Here is a 23722-nt window from a genome sequence, read left to right as displayed (position 1 = left end):
GTCATTACTACACAATCAAGGTGGCACTCATTCAGAGATATTTTGCAAACTGTCAGTCAGCATTCTGGTATGGGCAAATGTGAACAAGGCTGGCATAATGTTAATATTTAAAAGCACAGCATTATAGCCAACTGTCTCAGCATAACAAATCAGGTTCTGTCATTGTTATTGGTCTCTGAACACTTAGGTATGCAGAGTTGTTTGATGTCTGCGGGGCATGCCATTGTTGGACCCGCTTATGGCTAGTCAGAATCACCACTTACTGTTGTAGTGCTTGGCTGGACTGAACCTAACAGCCTGGAGGATAGATGTAATTCATCATCCTTGGGCAACATTGCCTTCCTCACCTCTCCCCCATTAGGCCTCATGGAAGCATTCTGACAAACATCATAAGAGACAAGTCATTGAAATTCATCCTCTGTCTAGGGAGGCCACACACACCAGAAGCTGGTTGTTAGTGGGATTATTGTTTGTCCTTGTCCTGCGTCCATTGGCAGTAATCAGTCAAGCTCTTATCTGTCTCATGCCAGAAACTTCATGACACTTCTAAAGTGTTTCTGTCCACAGGCAAAAGAATGAAGTCAGAAGAAAGAACAGTCTCTTATTGACTGTGGTAGACAATTGTAGGATCTTGTGGAATTAGAAGTTAAAGTTAAGTATACCTTAGTTTTACCAGACCACTGAGCTGATTAACAGCTCTCCTAGGGCTGGCCCGATGGGTTAGACTTATTTTATGTGGAAGTATGGTGAAGCGGAATAGAGAGGTGTACAAGCTGATGAATTCCAAACACACTAAGCCAGTTTTAAAGCACAACTGAGACTTTTCATATGTTTTACATGCAGGTGCCTGACAGTGCTTGTCTATCTTTGTCACTTCCTGTACGAGACGTGTTGGGCATAAATGGTTAGTCTCATATTCACTGAGTTCTGTTGTTACTTGGTTTTTGGCCAGTACTTTTCTTGTTGAAGATGAGGGTACTCTTCTTTGCTAATCTGAAAGACACTTATCTGAATCGGGTACTCTTCTTTGCTAATCTGAAAGACTTTTACCTGATATAAGCATCATTGTTTAGCAGTATAGGTTTCTTGAATATATACATCTGAAAACCAATGAGGCATAGTATTAGAAACTTGGTTCTGACTTGTAGACCCCAAGTCTTCTAGCTATATCCTTTAGGCATGCATAAACACTTGTGGACATTCAGCATCTCAGCCTCCCTCCTAAGTGGTGAATCAGGAATATGTATAATTAATGTGGTTGTGTTGAAACAAACTATGCTTTTAGAACATAAAAGTTTATCATGCACATTAAATTTGTGTGCTCTTCCCAATCCCATGAATGTTGCTGTCTCGATTTCATTAATTGATTGGTAAATACTTGAGGATCCACATGAACATTCACAGTAGAAATCAGTCTTCTGGGGTAAACAAAGGACTGATGAACCAGAACTTGTCTGTTGTGTGGTTAATGGGGACTTTTTTTTAAAATTTAGAAACATTATTGTTGTAGCTCCTTTATATATTTTTGAACAAGTGCACCAACTATAATACACATTGTTTCCTTAGAACTTTGCAGTACACAACATTAAGTCAAGTAAGAGTGAAGTCATAAGGTTGAGCAAGTCAATTTGTTTTGTCTTGCATGTAGATGGATTGTTATTATTTTATCAGTAATTTTGCTTTTCGTATATAGGTTAACATTCATTTTGAGAAGTATATTGTTAACTAAGAATGGCAGTATTTTTTCTGAAAATCCGTGAGAATAGAAAACAATGAAAATGTTTGAATGTGTAATCAGTGTATTTCCTCTGTTACACATATCTGTAGAAATTGCCTTCATATATGAGACCTAGGCATAAGAGAGTTATTCCTTGTTTAGAGGACGATGTTCATTAATAATCTTCTAACTGTTAGTTTGCATATGTACATACAGTAGTGCATATATTTTACATATGCCATTAATTAAGTACATATATTTACTGATCAGTCATTGTGACAACAGTTGCATTGAGATACGATTTATTTTCCCTATGTACCCTTCAAGGCCTTTTTACTAAAAAACTTGCTCTATAGGCCTATAGTAGTCGTGGGAATCATGCCTAAACAACAAATGTCTTCCGAACCCACTTTGACCCCATTTTTCTAATTGTTCTTGCCTAATGCATTGCTCAGTTTACAAATATTTTAATTATGAGAGGTGTGTTTGGACCACTGTTCTGTTCATGATGAAGACATCCATTTTACTTATTCAAGCCAGATTTATAGTAAGAATCATTTCATTTACTCATTAACAGTCAGTATGTATGTATTAAATTTTGGCGTCATAGAAAGTTTCATCATCTACAGTACCCAACTAAGAAAATTTATATATCTTGCCACTTCGTGTAATATATTCCTTTTACTGTATTTGATTCATTAATGAGTGAAGGGTTGGATGAGGAAATTAGTAAAAGAATGAAAATAATATTTATAGTTGTAAAATTTATTAGCAGAAACAGTTTAACCAGCTTTTTAAAAGCGTTTTCATGTGTAAGCTTATGAAAAGAAGATGAGTTGAAAGGTAACCAGTGTAGCACATAGAGCAAAGAGTATGTGTGTGTAAGCCAACCCTGTGGTCAAATAGGTTCATGGTTTTCAAGCAGCGAGAGAGGGAATGGGAAAGATGCATAGAAAGATTACTTAATAATACTAAGGTTAAGAAACTAATTAGATGTAAATATAACTGAAAATAAAAACAAAAAAGGTATAACTACTTTAGTACGTTGGTTGAATAATAGTACTGTAGGAAGAAAAATCAGTTTTTTTTTTGTAATTGTTTGCTCACTCCAGGGATTAAACAGAACAAAGGATGTTAATACTTCTGTGTGACCCACACATTCCATGGACCCACATTCCATGGTGCATTTTAACAAGTCAGTATATTGTTTTTCACATGAAGCTTATGCACTAATTTCCTTTCAGAACTGTAGTAAGAGGTTTACCGAATATTCATCCTTATACAAACATCACATGGTCCACAGTCAGCCAAAAAGCTATTATTGTGCACAGTGTGGTCGCTTTTACAGGCAGCTTTCCACATTGAATCAACATCGGGTAAGTAGATTCTTCTTCATGTTCCTTGAAAATTTGGTGTCCTGTATCCATCCCTTTCAGTGATGTAACTGCATCGGGTTTTATATGTTTAAATAAATGAAATGTTTGTTACAAAAGCCTTTATTGTTTTAAGTTGAGAGGTGATTCTGTGTTCCAAGAAAAATTTAGGTAAATGGCAAGTAAGACTTCTAACAGGGAGGGCAGCCCCCCTTTCCTGATCTAAGAGCTTGATCCATTACATTAGTTGCACTAAGATAGTTCATGTTCTTGGAAGGAGACAAAACATAGAGCATATGTAATCATCATATTCACTTTCCTTCCTGTACATATGATGTACTGTGATCATGAGAAGAATGCCCCTTACTTGTTTTAGGAGAATTTTGAATTTAATTCCTTGGCCATGGTCATGTTGCATGGTGGATGTATGTTCCTATTATTTGGAACTCGGAAAGCCAAGTAACTTGCTCCAGAATCAATTACATTAGGAGCTAGTGATCTTGATAATCCCCGTCTTGCAGAAGTAGTATAAATAAATGTTGTTGAGAATAAATATTAGGGAAGGAAGAAAGAAGAAATAAAACATTTATTTAAGAAAATCACAAATCAAGTACAATGTACGTCAAACATCTTGGGGCGGGGGGACACACACACACACACACACACACACACACACACACACACACACACACACACACACACACACACACACACACACACACACACACACACACACACACACACACACACACACACACACACACACACACACACACACACACACACACACACAAAGAACACCTAAAGTAGTCAAGAAAATCATGGGTGCCAGAGGTTGATAAAGGCTTTAGGAGTATAGTTTTAAGGTAGTGGGTTCAGTTGGTCGTTTGATAATAAAACATATAATTGATCTTTTTTATTTTGCTTCATGTATTTAATTTTCCAAGAACCATCTTCAACTAGAGTGTTTTGGGACATTTCCAAAAGAGCTAGTCACATCCATATTACAGATTTGAGCAGGCATCATGCGTTTTCATTTATAATGTGAAATGAATAATTCTTAAAGGGCTCAGTCACTTAAGGCATCCGTAGTTTCCCCAGCCTTTATTATGTAGAGGACTCCATGATTCCTATACAAATCTCACAACCAACAAGACGCTGTGATTTTGTGGTGCAAAATCTCTGCAAATTTTGAGGCCATTATCCTTTATTTCAATACCTTTGTTGCCTTGCTGCATAACCTGCTTAGGTGGTCACTCAAGAGTTTTGCAAAACACCTAAGCCTTTCAGACAACAGCCTGTCAGAGTAGTAGTTTGGTAGCTTACTCATAAGCACTGGAAGCCACCCTGCACTACTATCATGATTGTTTGAGGGGTTTTTCACCTTTTCCCCTTTCAGCTGTATTTTTCATTTTACTTTGATAAATTTTGATGTTTTTAGTTTTGTTTAATACTGATTGTGCTTGAACAAAGCATACTCTTGTATTTTTCTTTGATTGTTGTGGGTCCCCTTAGTAAATTTATAACTTAGATAATTTTCATTACAGAAAACTGCCCACAATATTATTGAAAATGATGAAGGTCATTTGATATGGATGGGACAAAATCTTCCAGTGGGATTTTTGACAGATGACCAGGGTGGAACACAAGATGGAACTGCAGTGCTGAATCCAGCCACTTCATCCAACACAAAAACTATCCGTATTACATCAGATATTGACATGAAAAAAGAAAATCAGGTAAGCTACATTTCTATGAGTTTAAGTTTTACATAGACTTATCAAATAAGGTTTTGCATCAACCAGAAATGTATTTAGTGCCTTTCAATGATACCTTAACTAAAATTTTTTATTGTTTAGATTCAGTATACAGTTTTGCAAGTTAATTTTTTTAATTATTACCACATAATTGGACTAAATGGGAAATTTGTCTTCATTCTTTAGTTAGCAAATGCAAACCTACACCCCCATGATGTAGCTTCCACTCCTTAGAATTCACTAGTTTTTTTTATAGTGTTACACAATTTTGATACATTATACAATTTTGATACATTACACAATTTTGATGCATTATAACTACAGTAAGAAAGTAAAAATGGCTCAAATAATTAACGGCAGCTTTCAAATAAAATCTACTAGGAACTGCTCATGTACTGAAATGGAGTAGAATTTGAGAGATCTGGATTTAGTGAAAGTGGCGTAATTTTTTTTCCTCAAAGAAACTGAAGAACACTTTTAGAGATCAATATCCTAAAGAAAAAATAGTGTATGATGCCAATATGGGAATACAGCTGTTGCCATTCATGTGTGGAGTATCCTGCAGCGCAAGCCAGAAGGGCTGTTGAATTTTGGTAAATAAGGTGGTTAACATGGTGGAGGTTGGTGGGGGGAATTAGGGGGTTACCCATGCTCTCCTTCCATTCACCATTTTATTCTTACTTCATCTGCCAGAGTAGTAGGATGCACCCACTCTTCCCTGTGTGATTATTGAATTTTGGATGAGTACCCTTATTTCTCTGTGCCTTTTAGATTGTGTCTTGTGGCTGTTTTTCTCAGTTAGGTAAAATAAGCAAGATCACCTTCATAGTTTTTGTGTTGGATTAAGTGGCTGGATTCAGCACTGTAGTTCCATCTTTTATGTGCCCCATTTCAGGAAACCCACATACAGTTTATATTACTTGAAGAGGAAGGGAGTGTACTTGCCTATTCTTTATGATGAATGTTCCCTCTGGCCTGATCCCTAGGAGAGAAGTATGGCAAGTGGAGAAGGAAGCTAGGACTGTTGTGTCAATTTGTTTGGAACCTTCTTGCCTCTGGTTACCATCCCTCTTCTCCCACCTCTTGTGGTGGGTATGCCCCCCTACTGACAAACCTGTTCATTCCTGATCTGAGAATGATGAAGCCGAAAAATTATCTTCCTCTGACTACCTTTTTATGTAAAATGTGGCCATCTTTGAATGTCCCAGAGAGTTCATCACTTGCTGCATTCCTAAGCTCATTAGCAGGAAGAACCCCTTGATCAACCATCTACCAACGAGTCTGCTTCTGCAGTTCCAGAGTCTTCTTCCTTTACTACAAGTGATCCCCCAGTGGCTGTGGTGACTCCTTTAGCTGAGGGAGCTGACATTGCGGCTTCTCTTTCCCTCGCTTTGGCTAACTTTTCTATGTGCTTTATGTGCAAGTTGACTAAGGAGTCAGACAAGATGGCAAAAAGGATAAGGATTTACCTTTGTTCCTGCACTTCACCTTCCTCGTTGTCATTGTCTTCTACTTAGCCATTGTCATCTTCCTCCTCCCCATCCTCTGACTCTTTTCCCCAGTGTAGGAAGAAAAAGGGACATTTAAGGTCCATAGGAAGGGGTTCAGGCAGACTTCTTTCTGTCACTCTTCTTCCTAGTTTGCTTCAAGGTGCAGATGCCATTTTGCCTCTTGGTGAACTTCACAACTCAGGCAGAGTTAGTGCTGTGGTACATACTCACTGGGACAGCAGGACCACTCTTTCACCTTTCCAGTATGAGCTCTAGGGTTCTCACCGGAACTGTATTGTGCAGCCCCCTCATTCTCCCCGCTCTGGGTCACCAACCCAGAGTTGGGGCTGGACTTGTGGTAGCCCTGTTCGTGCAGCTAGGTTGAGGTGCTGCGGACTGGGCCTGAGCAGCCTACCTGCTCTCCACTGCATGCATGGTCACTGTACTATGAACAGATGAGCAGCAGGTCAGGTTCTCTCCATCATTCACCTTTTGTGTGTATGTAGAGAGAACCCTGCCCCACCTTATAAGCCTGGTGTGCATGCACTCACCAGTGCGGTTGCAGCACAGGTGCTCTCTAGGGTGAGATCTCCAATTTCTTGTGCCTCTAGCAGGCATGGTTCTCTGCACCAGTGTGGGGAGAGAGAAAAGTGGTGCAACCTCTCGCTCTTTCCTCAGTCTCCCTACTCTGTTTTGAGTGAGTATCAGAGTTGCTGTCCAAATGAGGTCCTATTGGCTCTTGTCCGCCTTCGCCATTGAATGGCTCAACTGGTGCTGGACAGTAGCAGGAGCAAAACAGGGAGTGGAAGTCTGGCCAGATAACCCCCTCCCCCCTTTTCTCCAGGAGAGGGGGAAATTTTGGTCTTTAAGGACCCTTTTGGTCCTGAGGAACCCATTCCTTGATACCAAGTCAGAGCAAGAAAGATGTGTATGGGAACATCCTTTCTTTCTGTCTCTGTGTGATTATTAAATCGGTTTACAATTCCTCCCCGCCCAAGTGCATACAAAGTTATGGGCATGGGACTGTCTCTCACCTTTTGGAACAACTCTTTGGTTTCCCAGGTTATGAGGGCTGACATCTGTTATAGTTAGACTACCTTTACTTTATTCTGCTGTAGGGATATTGCCCACAAGTCCCTGGACATGGTCTCCTTGAGACCAGTGGTGGCTGTTCAACAAGTTGGGTAATTACCGGATCCTGACTGGTTACCCCACATTTCATATGAGTATGTAAGCTTGGTACATTCTTGTATGAAGAGTGATTGAGGAATGAATGGTTTTTGCATCCTTTCCTTACTCCTTCATAAGCACTTCCTGGCTGATGTACACACTGAAACTGAATGAAATTAAGGTAAGTACACAACAGATGTCCATTCCTAGTAGCTTAAAATGCACTGCCGCTGTCCTTCCGTCTTTAACAAGGAGAGGAATGATATGGCAGAGGTTTTCTCTAGAGCCATTATTTATGGCTAGCCAGAAAAAAGCTGCTTACCAACTTGCCAACACTGCAGGAGTTTTCTTGGTTCTCTGAAAATGTTTTGTTCTTACTAATGGGAGGAGGCTGTTGCTGTCATTGTATCCCTTGTTTGCACAGGTAACTGTGAGCTTGACTGTACATGGTGAAATTCAATGCTTTTCTGCTTCTTTGGACTAATCCTCCCCCCCAGAGTTGTCTCCACATATGAAAGGTGATGGTTGGGTTCTTATCCGAACAAATAATTTTTGCAGCAGTTTGTATTTTTTCTAGTTATACAAACAGAAACTTTCTTATAAAGGTTATATCCACCTTAACCACCCTACTTCGTCCCTGTGGCTGAAGGTAATAATGGAATGCCAATATTCAACATTGATTCCAACTCACACTGAAGGATATTATATATATGTAAGGCTCTGGTTTGTATATCAGATAAAAATACATATTGCTTCAGAAGTTTGTTATATTTTATTCTCACCTAAACTTTCAAGTGTCAAGGATAAAACATACAATGTAACATGAGAATGAAAGAGCATTTTAAATTCAGGTACATGTGCACAGTAAATTTGAAAAAAATTTTTAAATACAAACCTTCTTTTACATCGCCCAAATATGTGGTTTCTAAAAATCTTAGGCACATCCTCCCACATTTGTGAAATAAGATTTTCGGCTTGCTGGCTGGCAGCACTGCGTGCTCAAAATAGACCCTCAGGTGCCAAGCAGATAATAGCCTCAGTTTTGTTTACTTTGAGATATAGTTGCAAGAACTTAGTGGGATTGTGAGGCGAGACATTTGATGTAAGGGATGGGCTCTAGATGGGAAAAATTAAGTTTTGTTCCAAACAAACCCATTATTTACACTAATCCAAACCATGGTTAGCTGAAAGGATTGAACGGCTAAAGAAAACTTCAGAATTAGCTGACTGGAATAAAGGATCAGACTTAAAGCTCATGGGTTGAGATTAGCCGGAGAACCCAAAACTCCGAAGGGAATGAAGTTGTATCTGTAAGGTCAAAACCAAGCAAATGATATTAAACTAAGAAGTCTCTAGCTGAAAGTACATGGAGTACTCTTACTGTTGAAGTAAAATTTGGTAGTTGATTGTATTCACCAAATATAGGTGAAGAACTTAAAATTGACAATTTCTGAAGGATTTCATGGTGAAACAAAGAGAAGGAATTAAAGGATTTAGCAATGACTCTGTTCTCAACTGAAGCATATGTTAGGCATCTCACTACTTGTATGAGTTGAAAGGGCAAATTCTAGTCATATGGGTATAGCCTCCCTCTGAAAGTTAAATAATTGCACCTCATTATAACTAGTAAACAGTTTATATATTTTCCCCTGAGGAACAGAAAAGGGGAGAGTTATGATCAAAGGAGTAATTGTTTGGCTGTGCAGAATAGCCATCCATTAGCTAGATAACTTGTAGAGTACAGTTTGGATGTGTTTTTGCTTGGTTAAATCATTGAAGAGAATACCATCACTAAAAGCATGAGTAAAAAACAGTTTGGTGTGTCAGCAAGCTAGACACAAAAAGAGAGGCTGTAACCTACCTGAAGTGCAAGGAATGTGGTGTTACTAGCCAGCAAGTGGGAATGAAATTCTAAAAAATTCAGTGAGATAAATGTTGGATAAGTAAATGATAGTTTTCTTGTGAAACCAATATTGCTTGAATTAATAAGTTTGTTTTTTCCAGATTCTTCCTGAAACAATTTTGAATTCTCACTTTCTTGAAGATGAAGTAGAAGTGACTAATGTCCACCTCAGTGGCGACACTTTAATACAAGACAGCCAGGGATCAACTCTAACCAGTTTAGAGTTAGATGAAAGTAGTAATGGATCAATTCTTGTTTTGACAGACCCCTCACAATTAGCAGCACTTCAGGTATGGAATATTCCTCATTCATGTTTCTTTTCTTTTCATATAATGGCCAGTCCAAGGAGTAAAAATTTGTAGGTCCGTGGTATGATTTCATTATCTGCTATAATTAACTTGGTTAACCAACAATAAATAAATCTTGTATTTTAACAAAAACTGTTTTGCTTGTCAAGGTAGGTACCAAATTTAAATCCAAATTACAGGAAAAGCATTAGTTACCAAGTTGATTTCTAATTTAGTGTGCCCTATTTTCATGTGAGTAATGTAAGTTTTATATGCTCTTTTGTATCTTTTGTTTTATGTTTTTTTTTTATCTTTTGTTTGAGTTAGTAGTGCCTTTTACAAGTGGTGAGTAGGAACTGTTTTGACAGATAGAAAATGTCAAAAAAAAAAAAAAAAAAATCCTTATAAGTTCCTAAATGCTAAATTGAATTTGTTGCTCACTTAAGGCAAACCAGGAACATTAAGAATACATTAAAAATGCTTAGGCTTAATCCATGAAGGTATTAAGTTTAATATTACCACATTACTTACAGTATGAAGTTTGATTACTTCAGCTATCCCTCAGTTAGTACTTGTATAATCATGATTTGAAAATCGTACTGTATCTGTTTGTATCAAAATATTACTGTAGATACCAGCATTAGTTGAGTAAGTATCAATCTTACTTGGGTAAGTAAACTAATCATTGGAAACTAAGGGGAAAGAGAGAATGAAAGAGAATTTGTATTAGATTGTGATATGAGTGAATGCCAGACTTTGTTAAATTCACTGTTACATAATCAAACACACTAGAGAAAAGAGAATGTATTCATAATAATCGTGTGTAAGAAGGAATACGATACTTTGGTAAATCAGTTAAACTCCTGCAAGAGAGAATGCTGTTCCTGGGTGGGCTGTACTTGAGAACACAAGCTGTGACTTGAAGCAATCGTCACAATTTTTACTGGCATTATAAATGCAAGGGGTACTTTAAAGAATCATTGGTTTTATGATGCATGCATAAGATCAGCATTGTTCTTTGCAGCAGACATTGGCATCAACAAAGAAAATGGAAAAGGTTTGGAAATGTGTGACTGTGGAATGCAAAGATAAGATTGTAGGGGGAAGATAAATGAGGACGCTGCAGGTGCGATGTTCAGTGGCTGGAATACACTGGGATCTTAAAGATTAGGATGGTCTGGACATGCAGTGAGAAAGAATAAGGAACAATCATTCAAAAAGCAAGTAGATTTGGGAGTTCCAGGAAATCATGGGAAAATGGCACAGATGAAGAGCCTAAGCCAGATGAAAGTGGGGAGGAGTAATTTCCTGTCTATTCCTTGTAAGGGTAAATTTTACAAAAAATATTAACCCTTAAACGCCTACTGGACGTCTCATACGTCGACTAAAATTGTCTGTTGGGTGCCAAGTGGACGTACCGTACGTCGACTACAAAAAATTTCAACCTTCGGTCAACTTTGACTCGACCGAAATGGTCGAAAAATGCAATTGTAAGCTAAAACTCTTACATCCTAGTAATATGCAATCATTTACCTTCATTTTGCAACAAATTGGAAGTCTCTAGCACAATATTTCGATTTATGGTGAATTTTTGAAAAAAACTTTTTCCTTACGCCCGCTCGGTAACTCGGCCGAAAATTTCAGAAATTCTTTCGTCATTTTGTCGTAAGTTTTGCACTGTTTTATATTAACCGTTACATAAAGTTTTATATATGAAAATGTGCGCAATTTCATGTAAAATACAGCAAAATACAACCCATGGTTGTAGATTTTATCAGTTTGGAAATATTTTCATATAAACCACGATAACTGCCAAAATTTCAACCTTCGGTCAACTTTGACTCGACCGAAATGGTAAAAAAACGCAATTGTAAGCTAAAACGCTTACATTCTAGTAATATTCAATCATTTACCTTCATTTTGCAACAAATTGGAAGTCTCTAGCACAATATTTCGATTTATGGTGAATTTTTTAAAAAAACTTTTTCCTTACGTCCGCGCCAGAAATTCTTTTCACACGTTGTCGTAATGTTTGCACCGTTTTCTGTTAGTCGTTACATAAAGTTTTATATATGGAAATGTGCGCAATTTCATGTAGAATACAACAGAAAATAACTCATGGTTGTAGCTTTTATCAGTTTTGAAATATTTTCATATAAATCACGATAACTGCCAAAATTTCAACCTTCGGTCAATTTTAACTCGACCGAAATGGTAAAAAACGCGCAATTATAAGCTAAAACTCTTACATTCTAGTAATATTCAATCATGTACCTTCATATTGCAACAAACTGGAAGTCTCTAGCACAATATTTCGATTTATGGTGAATTTATGAAAATAAAACTTTTCCTTACGTTTGAGCTGTAACTCGGCGAACATCTCAGAAATTCTTTTCACACGTTGTCGTAATGTTTGCATCATTTTACATTAGTCGTTACATAAACTTTTATATATGAAAATGTGCGCAATTTCATGTAGAATACAACAGAAAATAGCTCATGGTTGTAGCTTTTATCAGTTTCGATAACTGCCAAAATTTCAACCTTCGGTCAACTTTAACTCGACCGAAATGGTCGAAAAACACAATTGTAAGCTAAAGCTCTTACATTCTAGTAATATTCAATCATTTACCTTCATTTTGCAATAAATTGGAAATCTCTAGCACAATATTTCGATTTATGGTGAATTTTTGAAAAAAACATTTTCCTTACGTCCGCGCGGTAACTCGGCCGAACATCTCGGAAATTCTTTCGTCACGTTGTCGTAATGTTTGCACCGTTTTATATTAGTTGTTACATAAAGTTTTATATATGAAAATGTGCGGAATTTCATGTGTACAATACAACAGAAAATAACTCATGGTTGTAGCTTTTATCAGTTTTGAAATATTTTCATATAAATCACGATAAATCGAAAAAATTCTACTTTCGGTCAACTTTAACTCGACCGAAATGGTCGAAAACTGCAATTGTAAGCTAAAACACTTACAGTCTAGTAATATTCAATCAATTACCTTCATTTTGCAATAAATTGGAAGTCTCTAGCACAATATTTCGATTTATGGTGAATTTTTGAAAAAAACATTTTTTTTACGTCAGCGCTTCACTTAATTCATGCATCATTTTGTGATAATATTTTCTCTGTGTTGCTTTGATAGTTTTACAATTTGTTATACACCAAAATCATTGCAATTTAGTGTACAATACAAAGAAAAAAAAATAACCTGCTAGCTTTAACCGTTTTGCTCACAGCGCGATTTGTATAAAATTATATATGAAAATTTTTTTTTGCGCTGTCATATATTTCACTATTTATATATGATAATGATATTTTTTTCATTTCTGATGGTTGCATACTAAACTTCAGGCAATGACAAAAAATGAGCCAAAAATGAACTCTTAATCTTAAAAACTAAGCGTGCTGTGATTTTTTGAAAAAAACTTTTTTTCCGCTTCGGCGCTAACTCCCGAACGCCGCCAGCATACGGGAGACGTTTTTGTAAATAGAGGCTCGGCGTTTAAGGGTTAATAACCCTTCTAAGGGGTAAATCTTACATAGATGTTAATAACCTTTGTAAGGGAAGATTTTACAGATGTTCATAATCTTTGTAAGGGCAAATCTTACATAATATGTTAATGAGGAGGATGTTGAATGTCATATGTAATAGGTGTGAATTAAAGTTTGGTAATTATCCCTTATTAGGTAAAACATATTCTTTTGTAAAATGATAGTTCCTTGCTGAAGCAAAAAAACTGTTTCATGATTTATTTTAAAGTTATTAATGGTCTACATTTGAGAATCATAATATAAGGATGATTGATATATTGATGTATTCGTAGTGCCCATATTGTCAGTCACAAGGAATAATTCACATTTTAGCCTTCCCTTGATTTCACATTACTGTATTCAAAGGGTCTTCATGTGGAAATGTGTTCCCCTCGTTCACACTTGTATATCTTCATACATCATTGTACAAGGATTTAATAGGCAAATGTTATTCTGTGTTCCTTATTTGTTGCCAGCACATCAGTACAGTAATACTTCGATCTTACACGATTCGAGTTGCGCAAATTCACACACACACGAACTTTTTACTGGAACCTAACTAATGGGCATACGCGATTTTTTCACAGACACACGAAATTCTCGAGAAACCCTGCAGAAATGGGTGTTTAATTTTTGAAGTAATTTACAAGTTTTCATGCTTTTATGTGTAAAATCTGTATGAAAAATGCATTTCATGCTTTTATGTGTAAAATCTGTATGAAAAATTCATTTCATGTTTTAATGTGCAAAATCTCTATGAAAAATGCATTTCATGCTTTCATGTGTAAAATCTCTATGAAAAATGCATTTCATGCTTTCATGTGTAAAATCTATATCGAAAATGTATTATTTTTATTTTTGTACATGCATAAATATGATGGAAAGGCAATTTCAGCACATTCAGTTAGTGTACTTTTACAAGATGTGATACCCATTTGCAAAGTTACTGCACTTTTCAAAGATGATACCCCTGCAGAAAAAGCTTGTTTAATGTTTGAAGTACATTTATAAGTTTTCATGCTTTTAACTGTAAAATCGATATGGAAAATTTATATTTATATTTCTGTACATAAATATCATACAAGTATTATGTCCATTTGCAAAGTCTTTGTCACAAGGACTTTACATGACCTTGAGATGAGGTTGTTCAGTCGCGCTCACTTGATAAAATGAATTCGTTAATGTAATATCAGAGATGTAACTAAGAGTTGTATAACTGTCTTTCTTTGAAAATTACTCTGTTCACCTCGGAGAAAAGTGCTGGTGCAATCTGTATGTGCATGTAATTACAGCACGTTCAGTTGGTGTACTTTTACAAGATGTAGTACCCTTAGTTACTGCATTTTTCAAAGATGATACCCCTGTAGAAAGTGTGTTTAATTTTTAAGTTTTCGTGTTTTTAGGTGTAAAATCAGAATGGAAAATTTGTATTTATATATCTCTTGCATAAATACGATACAAAAGCAGTACAGTTACTTTATTACAGTATCTCTCTCTCTCTCTCTCTCTCTCTCTCTCTCTCTCTCTCTCTCTCTCTCTCTCTCTCTCTCTCTCTCTCTCTCTCTCTCATTCGTAGTTAGCGCTCAAATACTTTTACAACTTATTATTTCTCTGGTACTTCATTACCTGTACAGTATATAATTGTAAATTGATTGAATTTTACCTGTGCTGTACTACCTTCTATGAACATTATGTACATGTTTTCGATGTTTTATGGAATTGTACTTTTGTTGACTGTGACGTTTTGCCTAGTGACGCAAAGAAAACGGCTTTTACTCTAAGTGACAAAGAAAATGGCATCCCATGAATTAGGGGTAACATTAGTATACGTAAATGCGCTATTATGAAACTGTGCAGTACTCAATTTTTATGTCAACCATTTACTGTATTCCTTTTTTAAGGGTAATAAGCTAAATTTTAAATAAAATTACACTAACTTTAGTTCATTTAAAAGTTAGCTTAATACTTTGGGAGCATGATTAGGGTCATATTTAGTACTTAAACTCTGGAAATAAACATTTATTAGCACTTTTAAAGACCATGCCAAACTTACGCGAAAATTCACCTTGCACGAGGGGCTCCGGAACCTAACCTCGCATAATTTTGAGGTATGACTGTACACTGTATGGTGGTTCATAGTTTAGAGTGGATGTGGTCTTAGAATTGAATCCAGTATTTGTATTAACTTTTCAAAATGCTAATTCTTTGGTGGAGATTCTATTATTGGATGAGTTTAATCTTTTTCAGAAATTGGATGATTTTAATTTTAGACTTTATAAATGCTTATTCTTTTATGGAGATTCTACTACTATTGTGTAATTAAACTTACATTTTTATCTTTTTCAGAAATTGGATGATTTTAATTTTAGACTTTATAAATGCTTATTCTTTTATGGAGATTCTACTACTATTGTGTAATTAAACTTACAAATGCTTATTCTTTTATGGAGATTCTACTACTATTGTGTAAGTTTAATTTATGTAAGAAATTGGACAAGTTTAATTTTTTCAAAAGCTCAACTCATTCAGTAATAATAACTCCATAAAAGAATAAGTAATTTTGAAAAGTGAAAAATACAAATACTGGATTAAATTCAAAGGCCACATCCAATTCTAGCCTATGAACCACCACACAGTGTACTGATGTGCTGGTAACAAATAAGGAACACAGTAACATTAGCCTACTGAATTCCTGTATAATGATATATATCTTCATACAAGTGTGAACATGGGGAAACATACACTTCTACATGCAGACCCTTTGAATAATGGGAAAGTAAGTAAAGGCTAAAATGTGCATGCATCCTTGTGGTCAACAATATGGGACATTAAGAGTACATCAAAATATCTATAATCTATATTTTTATATGTGCAACTTACCCAGTAATTACAATAGCAAGAGTTTCTCTTGCCTTGGCAGCGTAAATTAAAAAATTCGCGGGTTAGCACTCCCAGTTTAGTGCAGGTGACTGGTCTCACCTATTAACGAGAGTATCAGGAACTACTTGGCAAACATTCGTCGTTACATTTCTGATGACACTCGAGTCAACACAGAGCGTTTTTTGTCAGCTTTGTTCTTAAATTTGTCGGCCAGAGACCGGATTTTGGTGATGTTTTATCGCCGATTTCGGGAGCCTTCAAGCTTACAGCATTCAGGACAGTTTTTGATTTTGTTTAATTTGTTATATTTCACAACAGTAGTGAACTCATAATCAATTGTTTAACTATGACAGCATAGTTTAACCGACGATTTCGCCTTTACCGGTGAATGTAAACATTGTGTTCGTTGCCGAACCAGTAACATGATTTTGTTTCGTATCTGCAAGTCTCAGTCTTAATTAGAATAAGAGACTTGTATGTATGATGATAATGTGTGTACTTTGTCTTGGACTTTAAAAGTTATTTTCCTTTTCCGAATAGTGTATAATGTGTTTGCTACCAAACTGAATTTCCTTTGTAAAGAAACTTACAGTTTTGCACTTGCTGCCTCTTCTTTAGTGTAAAATATTAATGTTGTGTTATCTACCCAACCAATATTTTCGTTTTTGAAAGGTATAACTGTAAATCTGAAACGTGTGACAGGAATTGAGACGTGTAGATATGATGGTATTCTTTGTACTTCATCTTGGTCCGTAAAGGTTAACTTTCCTTTTCCAAGTAGTGTAATAAATGTAACCTTGCATTCACTCCGGACTGATTTTTTGAGAATGAAATGCACCAGTGAGTCTCAAATAATGTTTGATGAGTATTGAGATATCTATGTTAAAGGAATTGAGACATCTGTATAATGGTACTCTGTGTACTTCATAAATTTGCTCTTAAAAAATTAATTGAACATATATACACTTTCATATACACTTTCCTTTTCAGAGAACTGAAAAGTGTAAGGGCAGGAATACAGTGGTAGAGAATTGTGCTCATTGTTTTGGTTACGACGTGCTTTCGGAGGATGACAGGAATTGTGAAGAGTTACACATTTTTTAGCTCCTTCTACGAGCGCCCAGTAGCACTCTCTTGCTCGACGGCTGCCAACTGCAGAACGCTCGGAGCCTGCTCAAGCTACTGGCTTGGTGGCCACCAACTGCAGAATGCTCAGCGCCTGCTCGAGCTACTGGCTCGACAGCCGCCAACTTTAGGGCACTTGGGGCTCACTCTCTGGCACCTCGGCATTTGCTCTTGGGCACTCTACGCCAGTTACTGGTACCCTGGCGCCATCTAAGTCATCTCTCTCCCACTGCTAACCTTCCTGCCTATTTTATCCACTTGCTCCCATGCCTGGCTCCCTTGCTTCCTTCTCGTGCCATTGCCAGTCTTGTTTTAGGTTAACAGATGTTAACCTTGTGATAGTGAAGTATTGTGCAGTGGAGGAGGTGTCTACTCGTCCCTCGATTCTCCTAGACAAAGGTCCCTGTCATATTCCCATATACCAGGAGGAGACATACTGGAAGTCCAAGGGAGGTCGGGGGATTACACACAGGTATTCGCCCCCTCAGATGAGCCTGTTGCCGGTCCCAGGTATCAACAGACAGCCTGGAAAGGCATCTTTCTGGATGTGTAGTGGAGGGGGCGGCTGCTCGTCCTGCTGATTCTCCTAGGCGCAGGTCACTGCCATACTCCCTCTACCTGGGAGGAGGCATACCAGTAGCCCAAGGGAGGTCAGTGGGGTCTGCCCACGGGCAGTTGTCTCCTCAGTCCAACCTTTTGGATCTCAGGTTGCGACTAGAGACAGCCAATGGAAAGGCGTCTGGGAAGTGAATCGGCTGATTCTCCTAGGCGCAGGTTAATGCCATACTCCCCTCTACCTGGGAGTGCCCTGAAGCTGCCGAACTTCTGATAGCGCTTGAACCTCATCAAGTTTCAAAGCGTCCTGCAGCTTTGGATAAGCCGCCTTCTGCTTTGGACCCAGCACTTGAACCTTTGCAACAAAAAAAAACTGGATAATATCCTTTATCTTTTACACAAACCTGCAGCACAGACTGCCCCTGGATCAGATTAGATGACATCTCCAATTTCTTCTTTTGAGGAAGAAGAGGAGCAGGATACATCTTCTACGCGTATGCGGCACTCCTTAAGTGCCTTCTTCAGCAGTTCCCGGATTTTTTCACTCCGTCCTCTCCTCCTTCTCCAGGCTCGTCTTACATGATGAGCTATCAGCCTGTGGATTCGACTAGTCTTCCTAAGATGGTTCTTTTTAAATCTTCAAAGAAAGCTCTTTGCCAAGTAGAGGAATGGCTTTCTGATAAGAGGGATCAGAAAAGGGCCTGTTTTAGTGTTCCCCTCTCTCATCTCTCATGTAGGCGGTACTTGTCGTATGCAACGGGAGAAGCTCCCGGGGAATGCCTGCCTCCTCCCAGGGCGACTTTTCTGCACTCAATGACTCGGGATGGAAATCGGCTCTCATATCGGCGAAAATGTTCTTTCCAGCTCAGGAGATGGATCACCTGTTGAAGAGTATTTTTAAGGCCTTCCAGGTGTTGAGTTTTCTCGACCGGTGTTTGGGAGCAGTCGCCAAGAAGCTTCAAGAATCTCCTTCCTTGTGTGCTGAAGCCGCAGACCTGGAGAATTTTCTCTCTTGCGCAGATAGAGCTGTCAGAGATGGATCGCATGAAGTAGCTGCCCTGTATGCCATGGGCGTCCTGAAGAAGCATGAAATGTGGGTCATGTTTACAGCGAAGGGTGTTTTGACTCCACAGAAATCAGCCCTTCTGTTTTCCCCTCTGGATAAACAGCATTTGTTTCCTTAAGATCTTCCTCTCGCAAGTGAGGATTTAGTCCTTCATGTTCCTGTGGGGGTCAGGCTTCATCTCTTTTGGGAGAGATGGAGCAAAAGATGAGCGGATCAGTGGGTAGTCAAAGTTTTAAAAGAGGGATACTCTATCCCTTTCAAGGAGAATCCACCATTGACCGACACTCCTGTCATATTGACAGCTTACTCCATCGGCTAGGAGAAGTATTCGGCCTTGTTGAAGGAAATGTTCTCTCTTCTGAACAAAAAGGCAATAGAATTAGTGAAAAATGCAGGTATCCCTGGACATGCAGGACGCTTATTTCCATATTCCAGCTCACCCAGATTCGAGGAAATGCCTACATTTCATTTTCGAGGACCAGATCTTTCAAATTCGAGCTCTTTGTTCTGGTCTCTCGATGGCCCTGCAAGTCTTCACTCGAGCGTTGGCTCCTTTGGCAGGTTGGCTACATTTAGCGGGAGTGAGGATCTCGCTATATCTGGACGATTGGCTAATTTGATCACCCACGAAGAATCAATGCATGAAGGACTTACAAAAAACTCTTCTCTTGACCCAGGAATTAGGACTAACAATGAACTTCGAGAAATCACAAATGACTCCCATTCAGAAGTTTCTTTATTTGTGAGTTCTGATAGACTGAGTTTTTGGTCTTCTCCATCACTCAGAAGAGTGGAAGACTGTCTGTGGAAGGTAGACTTCTTCTTATCGCTTCATTCTTGCTCTGCCACCCAGTGGATGAGTCTCTTGGGGACATTGGCTTCTCTGGAGCAATTCGTAAGACTAGGGAGACTTCACATGAGACCTCTCCAGTTTTATTTAAGAGCTTGCTGGGATCGGAAAGTTCATCAGGACAGCTATGTCTTTCCGATAACCTCAGAAATAAAGGAGGATCTGCAGTGGTGGAGGTCCGCAGAAAGACTTTCGGAAGGGAAGTTGCCCGCTCCGGTGAGCCCTGACCTAGACTTCTTTTCCAACACGTTGGATGTAGGTTGGGGAGTGCTCCTGGGGAATCTGAAAGTCTTGGGGAAGTGGTCTTCAGAGGAGAAAGAGATGCATGTCAACGTGATGAAGTTAAAGGCGATACATCTAGGTCTACAACATTTTGCGACGTAGGTACACAACAAGACAATAGCGGTACATGCGGACAATACCACAGCCTGAGTTGTTTTTTTCCTCACCTGGCGCCAGCTTCAGCCGGGTGCTTGCTCTACCCCGAGCTTCTAGGAGTGCCCACCAGCTCCTGACCAATTAGTTAGCTGACAACCAGCTCTGCTGGCCCCACCCACAGCCTGGCACCAGCTCAGTACACCCTATGCCAGCTTCCGGTCGTCTAACACCAACTCTCCTGCATCCTTGGCTCTGGAGAAGAGTGGGAAGCTCACTTTCTGTTGGAGTTCTACGGTATGACCTGAGCAGGAATGGAAGCATAGGAGGTTTTTTCATGACCTTGAATATTCTAGCACCCTCCGTCTAAGAATGTATGGTCCTCTCTTGTGAATGGACTTGTTTTTTCTGATATCACTCTTAGTTTCTGGAGAGCTGTTGGCCTACTTTTAGTGGAAGCTAGACATATCAGTACAACCTCCCCTCGTAGCTTTCAGGCACTGCGTGCCCCCGACGTCCAGTCTATAATCCGCCTTCTCAGAGACACTCTGAGAAGTAGGAAAGCATTTTGCTCCTTTTAAGGGAGGCTAAGGATGTCAGAACAGCTTCTACCTCCTTAGCTTTCAGGCACTGTATGCCCCTGACGTCTATTTGACAATTGTTCTTCGGGAAGTGTAATCGATCTTCACTACTCGCCTTTCGAAGAAAGTTTAAACAGTTAGATTCCTGCAGTACCTTGCAATCATTATTAGTAACTGGCATGGCATCGTAGAAGGAATCACAGGATTCTCTCCTATTATCTATTCACCTTGTAGTAAGGTGCCGAGACATGTGAGAGCCGGAGGTTACAATTTACCTGGAGCAACCATCACTGTCAGTGAATGGGTCATGGTCTGTATTTCATTGCAAGTGACAGTCAGATCTGGTTGTTTTTATTGGTACTGCGCCCAGGGCAAGGGCAATTATGTATGCTTTGTCAGCCATCGGTGTACACCTTCGTCGCAAAGCTTAATCTTATACTTTGTCAGCCATCGGAGTACTCCTTCGCTGCGAAGTGTCCCACTGAAGTGGAAGCGCTCCTGGCTTTACTGCCATGCTGCTACAGGTTAAGCTGAGCAACAACCAGGGCAGTTCTATACTGCAGGCTCTCTTAACTAACAAGGAACTACAAGCATTGTATCCAATGCTGGCAACTTATCTATTATCTCAAATCATTACATGAATTAATGGTTGGGATCAGAATTTGTCCATGATTCCCCACCACCTGTCAATGTGGAATCAGCTAATGTAATAAAGTTGCATATATAAAAATGACATTTTCATAATAAAATGAAGTTTTATATATACTTACCCAGTAATTACGGACGGAGCCCTCCCTCCTCCCCATGCATGGACATAAAGCAGAAACGTAATGACAAATGTTTGCCGAGTAGTTCCTGATACTCTCATTAGTAGGTGAGACCAGTCACCTGCACTAAACTGGAGTGCTAACCGGCGAATTTTTTAATTCAAGCTGCCGAGGCAAGAGAAACTCTAGCTAACGTAATTACTGGGTAAGTATATATAAAACTTCATTTTATTATAAAAATGTCATATTATGAATCGCAAATGTAGCCCATTAACCATTTACTTTTATATTTTCTGTGTATAATGGTAATTTGTTGATAGCCAACAAACATTTTAAAAAGATATGCAGATATTGTAATGGAATCTAGTATTTTGTGTTTTATAAATTCTGGAAAATGGAGGTGGCAATTACCTATTAATTTTTTTCAGCAACTGGCTGTGGCAAGCAGTAGCACAGATAGCGCAGATGATAGTGTCAAGGTCATCAGCTTTGATGATTTCACCACTGTTGCAGAATCAACAATCACAGAAGGCCTTGATGGGGGAGAAATAAAACAGGAGGACATTAGCTGTAATAGTAAGAATATTATTTTTGTTAGGGAAGTTGAACAGAAGTTAAAAGCTGACCATTGCTGAGAATGTTCAAATCTTAGACATTTAAAATTATAGATATGCTTTGTATATGGGATAAAGTCAAGGATCAAATATTAAAAAGAGTCTTGCCAGATAAGTTGGTTATCTTCTTTTCTGATGATAAAAATTACATACAGTATCTGCAGTAAGTATTAGTTAAGTACATTATAGCATATGCCAAGATAAAATAAGTGTATTGTTGCAGTGTTGATTCTGAAAAAGGCCTGAAAAGGCAGATAGGAAGTAATGATATTGCCTGAACGGTTTATTTTGTTTACTAATAGTTTCACCAACGTTCAGTTTTCCCAGGCAGTTTTTTTAAGTTAGCATTAAAGTTAAACTTTAGATATTGTGAACTTTACAAGCTAGTAAATTGCTTTTTTCAGACTTATAAAGCGAGTATTAGTTTTGTCCCATTTGGAGTAACTTTTCATTTTGACTGCATATAAATATAAATATTTGAATAATTAAGAAATTGAAGTATCTTGTACCTTTTTTTAGGAATACTGTACAGTATTACTTTGTACTTTCTGATATGTAGTTTACAGACTTATTATCACATATCTTTAATAACATGTTAAAACGGCAACTATTTGTTTTATGTATTTCCTTTATTGCTTTAAAATTCTCAAGTGCATGATTTCATTTATAATTTTTTATGGCCATATACCATGGAATGAACCCTTGAAGACCAAATTTGTGACCTCTCCTACACTTAAAGTATAGCATTATAATTTGTCATATGCCTTGATGGGATTTGAATTTTGTTCTGTAAGTCTACAGTATGTTTTGTATTGTAAACTTTGTGCACCAGGAACAGTGAAAATAGCAATGTAACCTTTCATGTTACATATCCAAAGAGTAACCCTATCAATAAAGTACTCCGATGACACAGTGTAAATAGATATTTAGCATGTACAGTACTCTTAAAACTAGAAAGATATTTGGACATGGTACTAGCAATGTTTTGTGTACAGTAGTAACAAGTCATTTTGTACGTCCCATACATATATTTTTTTCACCTGGTTCTGTATGGATATGAAATTATAGAGAAAAGAATGTTTCAATCCTTTTAGGTAAATTTTAAACATGGTACACGAATGAAGAAAACTATGAAGAGTGTAAGGGACATCTACTTAACGGTAACCAATCATCCTTTAAGTTTTTATGTCGCCTTTTCCCTTGGTTATATATGAAGTTGGTTATCTCCTTCTCTGCCTGAATTCCTATTCTGTCAGGGTTCTCAGCTCTGCTCTTTTTTTTTCACAATTTCCAGATCATCTCAATCTTTGAGATCCAATCTATTTTCCAGTTTATCATCACTGCATTATTTCCTCATTCATAATGCAATCTTTGTACTGCACTGCAGTCAAGAATCTTTAAAATTCTGTTATCATGTCTTTTCAACATATCCATTTTATTTTTCATTACCCATGTCTGCAGCACAGAGTAGCACACGCCTTATATAAACATCAAAATCATACTGTTTCTACTGAATTGGTACACAGTACTGAGTTCACCTTTACTCCTTTGCTACAGTTTCAACATAGTAGTCAGGATCTTTTGCTTCCTTTACAGATATTATGGGGTTTCTTCTTTACTTTAAATTTTCAGTCCTCTCTTCTTATCTCACTCCTCCACCTTTCA

The 23722-nt window shown here is 38.0% G+C and overlaps 1 protein-coding gene and 1 long non-coding RNA gene across 7 annotated transcripts in view; one reads left to right on the top strand and one right to left on the bottom strand.

The window, feature by feature from the left end:
- The window catches only part of LOC136854060 (uncharacterized), a 31395-nt gene extending 9416 nt beyond the window's left edge, over positions 1-21979 (bottom strand). Inside the window, exon 1 of the long non-coding RNA XR_010857616.1 lies at positions 21855-21979. This is a non-coding gene — a long non-coding RNA (uncharacterized lncRNA). The remainder of the gene's footprint in view (positions 1-21854) is intronic.
- Positions 1-23722, top strand: part of LOC136854058 (zinc finger protein 143-like) — a 71901-nt gene that overhangs the window by 21413 nt on the left and 26766 nt on the right. For 4 of the 6 annotated variants that reach the window (XM_067130158.1, XM_067130156.1, XM_067130159.1 and 1 more), the window contains exons 8-11: positions 2962-3093; positions 4638-4829; positions 9512-9700; positions 21872-22664. In XM_067130158.1, coding sequence (XP_066986259.1) covers positions 2962-3093; positions 4638-4829; positions 9512-9700; positions 21872-22078 — 720 coding nt within the window. In that variant the 3' untranslated portion in view covers positions 22079-22664. Of the gene's footprint in view, positions 1-2961; positions 3094-4637; positions 4830-9511; positions 9701-21871; positions 22665-23722 lie in introns of those variants that run through there. The other 2 variants (XM_067130160.1, XM_067130162.1) reach the window with 1 other exon arrangement.

The sequence above is a fragment of the Macrobrachium rosenbergii genome, chromosome 28, assembly GCF_040412425.1.
Source record: "Macrobrachium rosenbergii isolate ZJJX-2024 chromosome 28, ASM4041242v1, whole genome shotgun sequence".
NCBI lineage: Eukaryota > Metazoa > Arthropoda > Malacostraca > Decapoda > Palaemonidae > Macrobrachium > Macrobrachium rosenbergii.
This window is presented reverse-complemented; position numbering and strand designations above follow the sequence as displayed.